This window comes from Podarcis tiliguerta (genome assembly GCF_965153285.1).
Source record: "Podarcis tiliguerta genome assembly, chromosome: 3".
In the NCBI taxonomy this organism is placed as follows: Eukaryota; Metazoa; Chordata; class Lepidosauria; order Squamata; family Lacertidae; genus Podarcis; species Podarcis tiliguerta.
In genome coordinates, this window is record NC_139536.1 from 4,461,955 (window position 1) to 4,476,733 (window position 14,779).

The 14,779-nt window shown below is 49.7% G+C and overlaps 1 protein-coding gene across 8 annotated transcripts in view; it reads left to right on the forward strand.

The window, feature by feature from the left end:
* HMBOX1 (homeobox containing 1) overlaps positions 1–14,779 on the forward strand; it is a 129,246-nt gene that overhangs the window by 89,570 nt on the left and 24,897 nt on the right. For all 8 annotated transcript variants that reach the window (XM_083432710.1, XM_083432709.1, XM_083432714.1 and 5 more), the window contains exons 4-5: positions 1,160–1,245; positions 10,617–10,727. In XM_083432710.1, coding sequence (XP_083288836.1) covers positions 1,160–1,245; positions 10,617–10,727 — 197 coding nt within the window. The remainder of the gene's footprint in view (positions 1–1,159; positions 1,246–10,616; positions 10,728–14,779) is intronic.

The window sequence follows — 14,779 nt, forward strand, 5'->3', positions numbered from 1 at the left end:
AGTACTTAACCCAAGGTACCACTGTATTGTGAAAACTGTAATGAAAATTTCCTGGAGAAAGTTCATGCTACTGTTTAGCGGCTGCTCCCAGAGAGAGAGAGAGATAGAGAGATGGATAGATAGATAGATAGATAGATAGATAGATAGATATTATGTTGCGGATGCTTAGTCGAGATCCCTGCATTGCATGGGGTTGGTCTAGATGACCCTCAGTGTCCCTTCCAGCCCTGCAATCCTATGAATCAGTGTTTTAATTCTGTTAGTGTATAATTGTTGGTTTTTTTCAAATCATTGTCACTATCCCCTGTTTTCAGATGTTCTTATTTTACCTTCAAACTGCCTTGAGTTACTGTCAGGGAGAAAGGTGGTTATAAATTATAATTATAATAATAGTCAGAATTTCATGTGGCCCAAGCAGGCCTTAGATCGGGGGGGGGACGGGGACCCCAAGGGCCGTTTCCCCATCTGGCCCGCCTTCTGAGGGCCACAAGACAGTGGTGGGCGGGGCCAGAGGGAAAAGTGGGCGGAGCAAGGAGCATAAATTCGTCATGAGGATACGTTCCTGCCGGGCAAAAGCATTTGGGGTGGGGGTCGTGGGCAGAGCCCCAAGGCCAGACAGCGAGGCCCGGAGGGGCCTAGTTTGTCTACACAGGCTGGCAGCTCTCGGGATTTCAGACTGGCCTCTTTGCCAACCCACCCCGACGATGCATTTGAACCCAAGGCCTGCGATATGCAAAACATGTTCTCTGTCCCTGAGTTACGGCTAAGCAATGCGCTAAGCTACACCCTCATGTGCAACACCCTAGTTTGATGCCAGCGTCGTCACTGGTGGGAGAGATTTATTCATCCCTCTGTAATGAAACTTTGCGCATCCCATATGGCCTGCATGAATTTACACGGACCGCGAGTCATCCGTTCTCCTCCTCGTGCGCTTTGATCAGCTGGCGACACGGATTCAAAGCAACGTCCGACGGCGAGGGCCATGCGTCAGGCCCTTCGCTCCCTCTGCCGCCCCCCTCCCCAAATTAAACGCGTCTTCAACTCTGGCCCTCTTTCTTGCCCCCTCTCTCTTTTTAATCTTCTTCTTCTTCTTCCTCTCCCCTCCCCTCCCGTCCACCCTCCAACCCCCCCCCCCACAAAACTCCCCCTGTTTTGTTAGGAGGGACAGCAGCGTGATAAAAGAGGAAATCAAAGCCTTCCTAGCCAACCGGAGGATTTCGCAAGCCGTCGTAGCGCAGGTAACAGGTAAGAGCTCGGAAACGCCTCGCCTGGACCCCCTCTCCGTAGCTCAGCACCGCCGTCTCGCCGCGCCTTCTCCTGCCGGCGCAGATGTTGGGATATCGCTCGGCTTTCTGCATTGCGGTGCAAATCTGTCAGCTTAGTCATGATAATGTATGCCTTTGATTTAAGACCCATTGTGGAACTTCCCTGGTGAATCAGTCTTTCTCTCTCTGCACCTCCCTTGCCCTGCCTGATCTTCTCTCCTCCTGTTCCTTACGCGGCTTACGTCAGCAGGATATCTCCCTGCTTTTCTTAGGAATGCTGTATTGAGCATCAAGCGCCTAGCGCCGAAATGGCTTTGTTTTTAAATTGTGGACGTCATCCACAGCCCTTCCGTTGAGAGCGGGAAAGTGGCCCTTTTAGGGTTCGGAATAGGCCATTCGGGACGTGGGTGGTGCTGTGGGTTAAACCACAGGGCCTAGGACTTGCCGATCAGAAGGTTGGTGGTTCGAATCCCCGTGACGGGGTGAGCTCCCGTTGTTCAGTCCCAGCTGCTGCCAAACTAGCAGTTCGAAAGCACAAAGTGCAGGTAGATAAATAGGCACCGCTCTGGTGGGAAGGTAAACGGCGTTTCTGTGTGCTGCTCTGGTTCGCCAGAAGCGGCTTAGTCATGCTGGCCACATGACCCAGAAGCTGTACGCCGGCTCCGTCGGCCAGTAAAGCGAGATGAGCGCCGTAACCCCAGAGTCGGCCACGACTGGACCTAATGGTCAGGGGTCCCTTTACCTAATAGGCTAACCAGGCCTTGTGGGGTGCTTGGCTGGAAAGGCTTTTGTTTAATTGCACCCATGTTGTTTCATTAGCCCCATAACCCAACCTGCCTACTTAAGCCAAGCGTGGGTAAACTCTTAAGGCTGCCTCCTCCCAACCCTTTGTCTTGCTTTTGGCGGTTCTCAACCTGTGGGTCCCCACAAGTTGTTGGACTACAACTCCCATCATCCCTAGCTAGCAAGGCCAGAGCTCAGGGGTGATGGGAGTTGTAGTCCAACAACATCTGGGGACCCGCAGGTTGAGAACTGCTGTGCTAGATGCTAATGAGAGTGAATAGCTCAGTCAGGAGAGCATAAGGCTCTTAGAATCGTAGAGTCGAAAGGGACCTCCAGGGGTCATCTAGTCCAACCCCCCCCCCCCCGCAATGCAGGCATCTCAGCTAAAGCATCCATGACAGATGGCCACCCAACCTCTGCTTGAAAACCTCCAAGGAAGGAGAGCCCACAGTCTCCCAAGGGAGACCGTTCCCTGTCAAACAGCTCTTACCGTCAGAAAGTTTTTCCTGGTATTGAGTTGGAATCCCCTTTCTCATAACCTGAAGCCATGGGTTTGAGTTTTATCTTCCATAGCAGGGGGAAAAAACCAAGCAGGCTCCATCTTTCATGTGACAGCCCTTGAGATACTTGAGGATGGTTATCACATCTCCTCTCAGTCTCCTCTTTTGCAGGCTCAATGTACCCATCTCCTTCAACTGTTCCTCATATGGCTTGGTTTCCAGACCTTTGATCATCTTGGTCTTCCTACTCTGCCCACCTTCCAGCTTGTCAACATCCTTCTTAAACGGTGGCACCCGGAACTGGACACCATATTCCAGGTGTGGTCTGACCTACACAGAATAGTGGTACAGTGGTACCTTAGGTTACATACGCTTCAGGTTACAGACTCCGCTAAACCAGAAATAGTACCTCGGGTTAAGAACTTTGCTTCAGGATGAGAACGGAAATCGTGCTCCGGCAGCGTGGCGGCAGCAGGAGGCCCCATTAGCTAAAGTGGTGCTTCAGGTTAAGAACAGATTCAGGTTAAGAACGGACCTCCGGAACGAATTAAGTACTTAACGCCCTCCCATCAGATGTCAAAGTGATAAACAACTATCTGATATTCAGAAGACATCTTAAGGCAGCCCTGTTCAGGGAAGTTTTTAATGTGTGATATTTTAGTGTATTTTTGGTTTCTATGGAAGCCGCCCAGAGTGGCTGGGGAAACCCAGCCAGATGGCCGGGGTACAAATAATAAATTATTATTATTATTATTATTATTATTATTATTATTATTATTATTATTATTATTTTTAACCCAAGGTACCACTGTACTATGACTTCCCTTGATCTGAACACTCGACTTGTGCTGATGCAGCTGGGATTAGATTCCTTGGTTTCTTCAGCATCCTGCCTCATCTCTGTCTCCTGTGTCTGATTCTGGACCGCTCACTAAAAACTGTTGCCCCTTCAGCTTCTGACACCTCCTCCTCCAGGTCTTCTCCCTCTGCCCAACCATCATCATCCCCTGGCTCTGAGTCTTCTCCTCCTGGGGATTCCCTTGGGGGGTTCCCCAGCTGCAGCCTCTCACTTCTTCTCAGCATCTAGTCAGCCCATGACATTCTACCTGTTTACTCTTGAGCTTAAGCACCACTGAGTACAGCAGGGCTTGCTCCCAGTTAACTGGGAGCGTAATGCGCAGAGAAAGGGCATCCTGATCAAATTTGCAGATGACACCAAACTAGGAGGGGTGGCTAACACCCCAGAGGACAGGATCACACTTCAAAAGGACCTTGACAGATTAGAGAACTGGGCCAAAACAAACAAGGTGAATTTTAACAGGGAGAAATGTAAAGTATTGCACTTGGGCAAAAAAAAATATGAGAGGCACAAATACAAGATGGGTGACACCTGACTTGAGAGCAGTACATGTGAAAAGGATCTAGGAGTCTTGGTTGACCACAAACTTGACATGAGCCAACAGTGTGACGCGGCAGCTAAAAAAGCCAATGCAATTCTGGGCTGCATCAATAGGAGTATAGCATCTAGATCAAGGGAAGTAATAGTGCCACTGTATTCTGCTCTGGTCAGACCTCACCTGGAGTACTGTGTCCAGTTCTGGGCACCACAGTTCAAGAAGGACACTGACAAACTGGAATGTGTCCAGAGGAGGGCAACCAAAATGGTCAAAGGCCTGGAAACGATGCCTTATGAGGAACGGCTAAGGGAGCTGGGCATGTTTAGCCTGGAGAAGAGGAGGTTAAGGGGTGATATGATAGCCATGTTCATATATATAAAAGGATGTCACATAGAGGAGGGAGAAAGGTTGTTTTCTGCTGCTCCAGAGAAGCGGACACGGAGCAATGGATCCAAACTACAAGAAAGAAGATTCCACCTAAACATTAGGAAGAACTTCCTGACAGTAAGAGCTGTTTGACAGTGGAATTTGCTGCCAAGGAGTGTGGTGGAGTCTCCTTCTTTGGAGGTCTTGAAGCAGAGGCTTTGACAACCATATGTCAGGAGTTCTCTGATGGTGTTTCCTGCTTGGCAGGGGGTTGGACTCGATGGCCCTTGTGGTCTCTTCCAACTCTATGATTCTATGATTCTATTATTCTATTATTCAATATCCCAACCTCCTCATTGCCTCCCACAACACATTTAAAAGGGTATCGGATGTAATCAGCCGAAGGCCTGGATTAAGAGGAATGTTTTTGCCTGTCGCCTAAAGGTGTAGAATGAAGGGCTCAGGCAGGCTTTCATGGGGAGAGCACCCCACAAATGGGAAAAGCCCGTTCTCGTGTTGTCACTATCAAGACTTCTCATGGAGGAGGCGCATGAAGATATACCGTGTCCGGTTCTGGGCACCCCAATTTAAGAAGGATATTGACAAGCCGGAACATGTGCAGAGGAGGGCAACCAAGATGGTCAAGGGTCTGGAAACGAAGCCATGTGAGGAGCGGTCGAAGGAGCTGGGTCGGTTTAGCCTAGAAAAGAGGAGACGCAGAGGAGATATGAGAGCCATCTTCAAGTATCTCACATGGAAGAGGGAGCAAGCTTGTTTTCTCCTCCGGAGGGTGGGATTCGAACCCATGGCTTCAAGTAACAAGAAGGGAGATTCCGACTAAACACCAGGAAGAACTTTCAGGCTGTAAGAGCTGCTTGAGAGTGGAACCGAGTTTCTCGGGAGGTTGTGGACTCATCTTCATCGGATGTTTTTAAGAAGAAGTTGGATGGCCGTCTGCTTTATTTAAGCAGATTTATTTAATGCTTTAGTTAAGGTTCCTGCATTGAAGGGGGTTGGACTAGATGACCGCTGGTGTCCCTTCCAACTCTACAATTCTATGATTTCTTTGCACGGCAGGCTATCTTGCAGTCACCCACCCCACCCTTTTTCCCTCCGTCCCTCCCTCCCTCCCTCCGAGCAAAAAGTATTTCTGTATTTCAGGGGCACATTCTAGCTAAGCAGGGCCTGTAAGACACGAGTTGTTCCGCCTGGCTTTTGGCTTGGAATCAACTTGATCCCTTCCCCTTCTTTCCTTTTTCTTGCTGTGATGGAACTCCTACTTGGAGACTTCCCTGGCTTTTTTCTGGCCCACGTAGGAACAGTCTGGATAGTTGGCCTTAGTGAAGACTTGACGTTTTCATCCCCCAAAAAGTTTTTGAGTTTCTGCTGAAATAAGGCTGCATTTTAATGATGTATTTTAATCTTGTGGTTTTTTTAAGTTGTATTTCAATCAATTCTTTTGTATCTGGTGTTAGCCGCCCTGATCCCAGTCTTGGTTGGGGAGGGCGGTGTATAAATAAAATAATTTATTATTATTATTACAGTGGTGCCTCGCAAGACGAAAAGAATCCGTTCCGTGAGTCTCTTCGTCTAGCGGTTTTTTCGTCTTGCGAAGCAAGCCCATTAGCGGATTAGCGCTATTAGCGGTTTAGCGGCTATTAAAGGCTTAAGGGATTAGCGGATTAGCTGCTAAAAGGCTATTAGCAGTTTAGTGCCTTAGAAAAGGGGGGTGGGGAGCGGAAAAAAATCGCAGCAACTCGCAAGACATTTTCGTCTTGCGAAGCAAGCCCATAGGAAATTCGTTTTGCGAAGCACCTCCAAAACGGAAAACCCTTTCGTCTAGCGGGTTTTCCGTCTTGCGAGGCATTCGTCTTGCGGGGCACCACTGTCTTATTATTATTATTATTATTATTATTATTAGACACAGGACATGGGAAGTGGTGGTGGAGGAGGAATCTGGCCTGAGTAGAGGGCTGGAGAGAAAAGCCCGGGAGACTGCTTGAAATTTTTTGTTTGGCTTTCTCAGGCGTGCCACCTCGAGGTCCTTAAAGAAAAAGGGCAATCTGTAAATGCAATGAAACAATAATAAAGTAATGCCATGCAGCAAAATAGAGCAGAAAAGCTGAAAAAAAGGAAAACCCCCAAAAGCGTGCTGCTGCAATTTATTGTTGTTGTTTGTTATTATTACGGGAAGCCCTACACAAAGCAGCAACTGATAAGCACTAGCCCGGAATAATAATAATAATAATAATAATAATAATAATAATAATAATAATAATAATAATTTATTTATACCCCGCCCTTCCCGGTTCAAAAAGTGGGCTCAGGGTGGCTAACAACAAATTTAAAACACTTCATTATAAAAGCAGCATAAAATGCAGTATAAAAACATGAATAACAATAAAAATCAAAAATCAATTAAATAATCCCCAGGGCTAGCTGGCTGAATTGGTCCTACTTGGGACAGCAAGGAGGCCAGGGGAGAATTACCGTATTTTTCGCTCTATAAGACGCACCAGACCACAAGGCGCACCTAGTTTTTGGAGGAGGAAAACAAGAAAAAAAATATTCTGAATCTCAGAAGCTAGAACAGCAAGAGGGATCGCTGCGCAGTGAAAGCAGCAATCCCTCTTGCTGTTCTGGCTTCTGGGATAGCTGCGCAGCCTGCATTCGCTCCATAAGACGCACACACATTTCCCCTTACTTTTTAGGAGGGAAAAAGTGAGTCTTATAGAGCAAAAAATACGGTAGCTGTGGGGTCTCAGAGCGGGTGATCTCAGAGCGGAATGCGGAAGTCTTTTATTTATAGAAGCTGCCTTTCAAGGGTTGTGTAGTAAGACAAACAAGACGCTGATGGGCAGGGCAGCTCATTAATAATACGCAGATAAGGCGAATGACAGGGTGAACGGGAGCTAATAATAGCCTGTGCAGGAAGACCCAGTGGAAAGGGCCTCATCCTTTCATGCTTGCGCCCTCTAGAGATGAGATTGGGGAAAAGCACACAGTGGGGACAAATTTGGGATGCGGGGGAACTGTGATGTGGGAAGGGGGTCTCCCAGGTTCATCAGCCCCAGTTGTGTTCCCCAGACAAAAAGGGTGTTTCAGTGGAAACCAATCTGCTGGCAACCAAATAAATATGCGGAAAGACTACGTTTCAAACGTCGTGTTTAAATCACTTTGTCAAAATAAAGCTCTGCCCGAAAGCTGTGAATTATGAAGTAGATGCAGAGTCCTTTAATGTGCCAAAAGCCCTTCCTTTGATCACAGTGGCCTGGTTTTCATAGAATTGTAGAGTTGGAAGGGACCCGGATCTGGTTTTTTGGGACTACAACTCCCATCATCTCCAGCTGGCGGGACCAGTGGTCAGGGATGATGGGAATTGTAGTCTGAAAACAGCGGGAGGCACAAGTTTGGGAAACCCCGATCTAGTCCAAACATCCGCAGCGAAGGGTCCACAGCTAAAATTCAGGAATCGGTTCACACTAAACCAAACAGTGGCACAAATGCACGGGGATTGTGGGGATCAGGTGATTGTTGCCACTTTCCCTCCTCCGCATTCTGCTGCTGTGCTAAAGTAAACCATGGTTTGGCTTAGCACACTCTCTGAACGTGAAGTTTTTGCTCTCTTGGTGCCATAGTTAGGCCGTTCGTCAAAGGAGGATGAAACCACTAAACCCAGGGCAGCGGCAACCAAGGAAGAGCAAAGAAGCCACAATGTCATCTCCCAGAGCCTGTGCTCATGCACACTAAACCGTGGTTTGGCTTAGCACAGGGGTCTGCAACCTACGGCCCATGGGCCAGTAGCGGCCTATGGGGCTCGTCTAACTGGCCCGTGGCGACCCCTGCTGCCCCCCACTGCCCGCTCTTACTGGCGTGGTGCGGTGCGGCGACCGACTTCTGGGTTGATGGTGCCTGTGTGCATGCGCACAGGCGCTCCTCCAACCCAGATGTGCGCTGGAAATAGTGTGTGCACATGCGTGCGGGATGGAGAAGCGCCCATGCGCATGCGCACAACTGTTTCTGGGGCACATCTGGGTCGGAGGAGCGCCGGAAATAGTGTGTGCGCACACGCATGCACACATGCTCTTCTGGGTTGGAGGAGCGCACATGCATGTGCGTGCATGCTGCAGCCCATCCTCCAACAGAAGGAGCGTGGACCAGCCCATCATCTGGTAAGCTTTTCAATCCCTGGCTTAGCACCACTCATGAGCCAGCGCACTGAGTCATCTATCCAGGCATTTGAATCCAGATCCTAAAAATAACGCACAGGGGAGTGTTTAATGAATGATACGCTTCCCGTTTTGAAAATGCGGAAATCAGTAGCTTTACTGCCTACCACAGAAGTTACGGTTAGTCTCTGCCCCTCCCAGGAATCCCAGCTTGGCCAGCGACCACGGGTGCCCAGGTCTGTGGGTGCCATGCAGCTTTCATGGCCTCTGCACCGAAATTTGCAGGTGCCTGGCCCCTTCATGGGGCATGGGACGCGGGTGGCGCTGTGGGTTAAACCACAGAGCCTAGGACTTGCCGATCAGAACGTCGGCGGTTCGAATCCCCGCGATGGGGTGAGTTACCCTTTCTCAGTCCCTGCTTCTGCCAACCTAGCAGTTCAAAAGCATGTCAAAGCGCAAGTAGATAAATAGGTACCACTCCGGCGGGAAGGTAAACGGCGTTTCCGTGCTCTGCTCTGGTTCGCCAGAAGCGGCTTAGTCATGCTGGCCACATGACCCAGAAGCTGTACGCCGGCTCCCTCGGCCAACAAAGCGAGATGAGCGCCACAACCCCAGAGTCAGGCACGACTGGACCTAATGGTCAGGGGTCCCTTTACCTTTATCAGGGCCCCAGGGAGTTGCCTATGGCCCCTCCCCACACCAAAAAATTCATTCCGTGTCTTGGAATATCATCCACTCTCTTTTCTTCCGCATGCAAAGTTATCTTAAAGATGTGGCGATTTCTACCACTTCCTTCCTGGTCTGCATTTCTGATCCACCCAGGAATGGCTGCTGTTAACTCCTAGGTAGTGTGCATGCGTGGCTGGATCGTTCTGTCCAGAGCAGAATGAACGGCCGAGTGAGTCATTCCGTTTCCTGGTGGACGTGTTCGTAATGTCCTATAAGCTGCTCTTCTGCGCTCATTGTCTCTCCCCCCCCCCCCACAAGTCGTTGTCTATCTATGTAAGCGGTAGGAGCAATTAATCACAATAATGTCATCTGAAAATTCGGTCTCTTAAATGTGAGAGCTCAAAGCCATATATATATATAGTAGGGTTAGGGATCCCAATCCAAAACTGGTGTCACGATGTTCCACGCACCTTGAAAAATGTGCCTGGTGGAATGAAAACTCAATGTAGGATTTAATGCAGAATGGGGACATTAAGGCAGTAGTTCCCAAAGCAGGGAATTTACCACCCCCTGAGTGGCAGTGGGATTACCCAGGGGAGTGCCGGGGTGCTAACTTGAATAAAATATTGGGGGGCCCAGGTAAGCCCTGCCCCACATAACTGATCACAAGATGCAGCACACACAACCACACCATTTGAATGGCAATGCCCATAAAACCTGCAATATCTCTTTTGACACGAGGTGACCAAATGTGGTCGCACCATAGATTTTGTCTGATGGCGTTATGATAAATAGGCAATTTTATTTTCAGCTCCTTTCCTAATGCTCCCTGGCAGGACGAGAATTGGGAACAGCGTGTGTGGCTTGATCACAGGTTGTCCGTAGGGCATGATGAAAACTTGTGCGCAAGAGGAGGAGCCACATGGTGTGGCAATCAGTCGCATAGTTTCTCTTTCTCTCTCTGGGGACTCATACGATATGATAAGATAATCTTTATTGTCATTGTCCCATACAGAACAACGAAATTGAAAAATCTACATAAGACATTCAAAACCCAACAAGCCTGCTATCCCAGCTATCCCAGCCTGGTTAGCCCCCTAAAAACTCTGATACCCCATTTTTAAATACAATATACTCCCATACAGACTCCTTACAATGTGTTTAAAACCAAAATCACATTTGGGTAGTAACTGTTTCTCAGGCGGCTGGTCCTAGTCTTTATAACCCTCAGCTACATTAGTAAAAAAAACAACATTAGTAAAAAAAACAACAGTGTTGAGTGCGTTATCAACATGCAACACCAGATGGCGCTGTAAAGCACAAGCTTTTTCTATGCGGTTTTACATTGTGGTTGTTTTTTTCTTTCCGTTTTATTATAACGTTTTGATTTATGACTTATTTACAGCGGGTTTCCCCCCCGTGTGTAGATCCACCTTTTCTCTCTCCTCTCTTTGCTCTTGCCTGCAGGTATCAGTCAGAGCCGGATCTCCCACTGGCTGTTGCAACAGGGATCGGACCTGAGCGAGCAAAAGAAAAGGGCCTTTTACCGATGGTACCAGCTTGAGAAGACAAACCCCGGTAAACAAAACCAAGCCGAGACACTCCAGCTGTTCCCTCTGAACCAAACCTTTTGCCCAGCGGCTGTGAGTGTTGTTGGCTTCATCGTGCTTCGGTCGGCATGGACCCTCCCCCTCCTTCCCTTGCTCCCCCCCCCCCCCCAGTTACAGTCCATGCTCAGGAGTCGGGTGGGTGGGGGTGGGAGGAGGCTTGCATCAGGCAGAGCAAGGTTTGGGGGACTTCCCCGCAAAGGGGCCTGCATCGGAGACCTTGTTTTCCAAAGAGGGCTGGCAGAGGTTTGGGGCGCGTGTGGAATTTACGGCGTGGAATTGTAACTTGAAAGATACCAAAGTGCGCTGGACAACATTGTGCGGCAATTCCTTCACTCGTCAGCAGGCGGCGCTGCTGTTTCGTTTAACCGGAGGGAGACTGTGGGACAAGAATGGGAGCTTTAAATGCCATGACAGCTATTGCCTGTGGCCTCTGAATTACTGTTTATTTGGTTTCTGTCCTCTTGTAAAGGGACCCCTGACCATTAGGTCCAGTCGTGGCCGACTCTGGGATTGCGGTGCTCATCTCGCTTTATTGGCCGAGGGAGCCGGCGTACAGCTTCCGGGTCATGTGGCCGGCATGACTAAGCCACTTCTGGCAAACCAGAGCAGCTCACAGAAACGCCGTTTACCTTCCTGCCGGAGCAGTACCTATTTATCTACTTGCACTTTGACGTGCTTTCGAACTGCTAGGTTCGCAGGAGCAAGGACCAAGCAACGGGAGCTCACCCCCTCATGGGGATTGAACTGCCGACCTTCTGATCGGCAATCCCTAGGCTCTGTGGTTTAACCCACAGCGCCACCCGTGTCCCAGTCCTTAAGTCCCAGTCTCAGTCCTTAAGGATCCCCAAAGGCAACAGGCGTAAGATAATGCAATAAGAGTTTGCTCAGCATGCAGTGATGCACAGTATTGCAAATAATAATAATAATAATAATAATAATAATAATAATAATAATAATAATAATAATTTATTATTTATATGCCGCCCATCTGCCTGGGTTTCCCCAGCCACTCTGGGCGGCTTCCAACAAAAGTTTAAAATACAGTTGTTTAGTTGTTTAGTCGTTTCCGCCTCTTCGTGGCCCCATGGACCAGAGCACGCCAGGCCCTCCTGTCTTCCACCGCCTCCCACAGTTTGGTCAAATGCATGTTGGTAGCTTCGAGAACACTGTCCCACCATCTCGTCCTCTGTCGTCCCCTTCTCCTTGTGGCCTCCATCTTTCCCAATATCAGGGTTGTTTCCAGGGAGTCTTCTCTTCTCATGAAGTGGCCAAAATCTTGGAGCCTTAGCTTCAGGATCTGTCCTTCCAGTGAGCACTCAGGGCTGAGTTCCTTCAGAATGGAGAGGTTTGATCTTCTTGCAGTCCATGGGACTCTCAAGAGTCTCCTCCAGCACCATAATTCAAAAGCATCAATTCTTCGGTGATCAGCCTTCTTTATGGTCCAGCTCTCACTTCCATTCATCACTACTGGGAAAACCATAGCTTTAACTATACGGACCTTTGTCGGCAAGGTGATGTCTCTGCTTTTTTTTTTTTAATCTCTCTCTCTCTCTTTTAAATACAATAGTCTGTCAAACATTAAAAGCTTCCCTAAACTGCTCTAGGGTACCTTCTGATCCTCCCTGAACCCCTGGCCTTGGTTCTCGGTGGGCGGGTGAAGCTTTTCCCCTTGCCGTTCCTTTGATGGCGATGAGGTGGTCCACTCTCTGGCTGCTGGCTCCCTGCTTTCCTCTCTGCCCAGGACTGCCAGGTCTTTTCAAGGGCTGAGTTGTTTGAGGCAGGGGACTCAGGTGAGCTGCTGAGCAGTGGCAGCCGGATGCACATCAAGGGACGTGATCTCGATGGGATGGGCACTCTGCATCTCCTTTTCTGTGGATAACACGGCCACTTCCTCACGAGCATCCGCAGGACGTTTTTGATGTGTGCAATAATACGCTTAAAAGGGGACGTTGAGCTAATTCCTCTCACGCACACAAAAAGGAGAGCCTGTATATTTTGTCTCCTGTCTCCAAACTGCAAAGGGGGGAAGCAGGAAGACTAGAGCAATAAGGAGAGAAATTGGAAGAAAAGGAGGAGCAAAAAACTGCTCCAGCTAAGGAAAAGACACTAATGCAAACGAGGGAAGGGAGTGTTGAAAGGAAGCAGCTGATTGGTGGGATCAGGAGAGAGATAAGGGACACTAGTGGAGTCTGCCTGGGAGGAGGGAGGTAAAAGCCCATGGATCCTCAGGATTTTTACATTTCATCACCCCAAATTCACCATCAGATCACATAGCATGTCCATGGCTACAGCCTGCACCAAAAAAATCACGCACCCAGTGTTTCGTGGGACCGCAATGGCGCAAAAACGTGGTTACAAAGCACGGATCTACCCCAAATTCACCATCAGATTGGATGTCTGTGGCCACAGCATGAACCACAAAAATCATACATCCACTGTTTCGTTCAGAATATTTTTTCCCCTTGTTTTCCTCCTCTAAAAACTAGGTGCTTCTTATGGTCAGGTGTGTCTTATGGAGCGAAAAACACGGCAATTCACGGAGGATAAGTCTGGTCAGGGCTTCTAGTCACAACAGCTGTGCTCTGCCTCCACTGCTGGAGGTCGCATGCTTCCGGACACCAGCTGCCGTGAACCACAGGAGGGGAGAGAGTTGCACCCGGGTCCTGCTCACAGGCTTCCCATAAGCATCTTGCTTGGCCGCCACGAGAGTAGGGTTCCGGACTAGGAGGAACATGAACTTGCAGGGCTCTCCTCCGCCAAGCTGCCTGGCGCTTCTTCCCGCAAGGGCCCTGCGGCTCACCCGCCAGCGTTCCGAGCAAAGTGCGTTTGGGAACCGGGTCGGAGCTTTGCCGCATTGGCCGACCCACCTCGGAGCGCCCACGCTTTGACACCAGCAGCACTGATTCATTAGGGCGGACCGGATCAGTCTGGCAGGCCAGCAGGTAGCCGGCCAAGTGGGAAAGGATGAATGAGTTCCCTTGGCTGAGCTCCCCGTCTGTTCTTCCCTTGGCCGTCACAGACTCGGGCTGGCTTGGAGATGGGAGGCATCAACCACCTGGGTCCATTTTGTTGTTGTTTTTTTAGCACAAATGCCAGAATGTCCTTCCTGAATTTGCCCCTAGCTCCTGCTTTAACCCGAGTACAGTGGTTCCTCTGGTTGCGAACGGGATCCGTTCTGGAGGCCCATTTGCAACCTGAAAGGAAAAAAAACCCCACGCCTGCACGTTGCAATTCGCCGCTTCTGCGCTTGCACGTGATGTCATTTTGCACATCTGCGGATGCACGAGGTTGTGTATTTTTGGATTGTGCATCGTGCCAAACCCAGAAGCTACTGGAACGGGTTACTTCTGGGTTTCAGCGCATGCTCAGAAGCACTGAATCAAGCTTTGCACATGCACAGAATAATAATAATAATTTAAAAATTTATTTTTTTACCCCGCCCATCTGGCTGAGTTTCCCCAGCCACTCTGGGCAACACAGAAGCGCCGAATCGCAACCTCGCATGCACAGCCACGGCTCTGCGTGTTGCAAACGTGCCTCCCGCACAGATCATGTTCGCAACCCGAGCGTCCACCGCACCTGCGTGCCTTTTCGCCTGAGCAAAAGAGGCTTTTTCAAAAAGAGGTGTGCTGTACTTTTAGACGAGCTCCTGTGTTTCATCAGGGCCGGTGCTGTTTTAGAAAGAAGCAAATTTACGGAAGGTCAGTCTGCGTGGATGCTAGTCAAGATGGCTGTGCTCTGCCTTGATGCTCAGAGGCAGCTATGCTCCTGAATCAGTGGCGTAGCGTGGGGGGTGCAGAGGGGGCCGGCCGCACCGGGCGCAACATCTGGGGGGGCGCGCTCGCACTCGCAGCTCTCTGCCCCTACCTGGCTCACTCACTCTCTCTCACTGCAGTGCTGGCTGTGCGAATCCTATCCAAGCCGCCGGGTCGCCGCCCACTGTGGAGGGGAGGGTGCCAGGCGTGCGGTGCGGTGCGGAGAGAGAGCGAGGGACTATCTGGGGGAGGGGCAGTGCAGTGG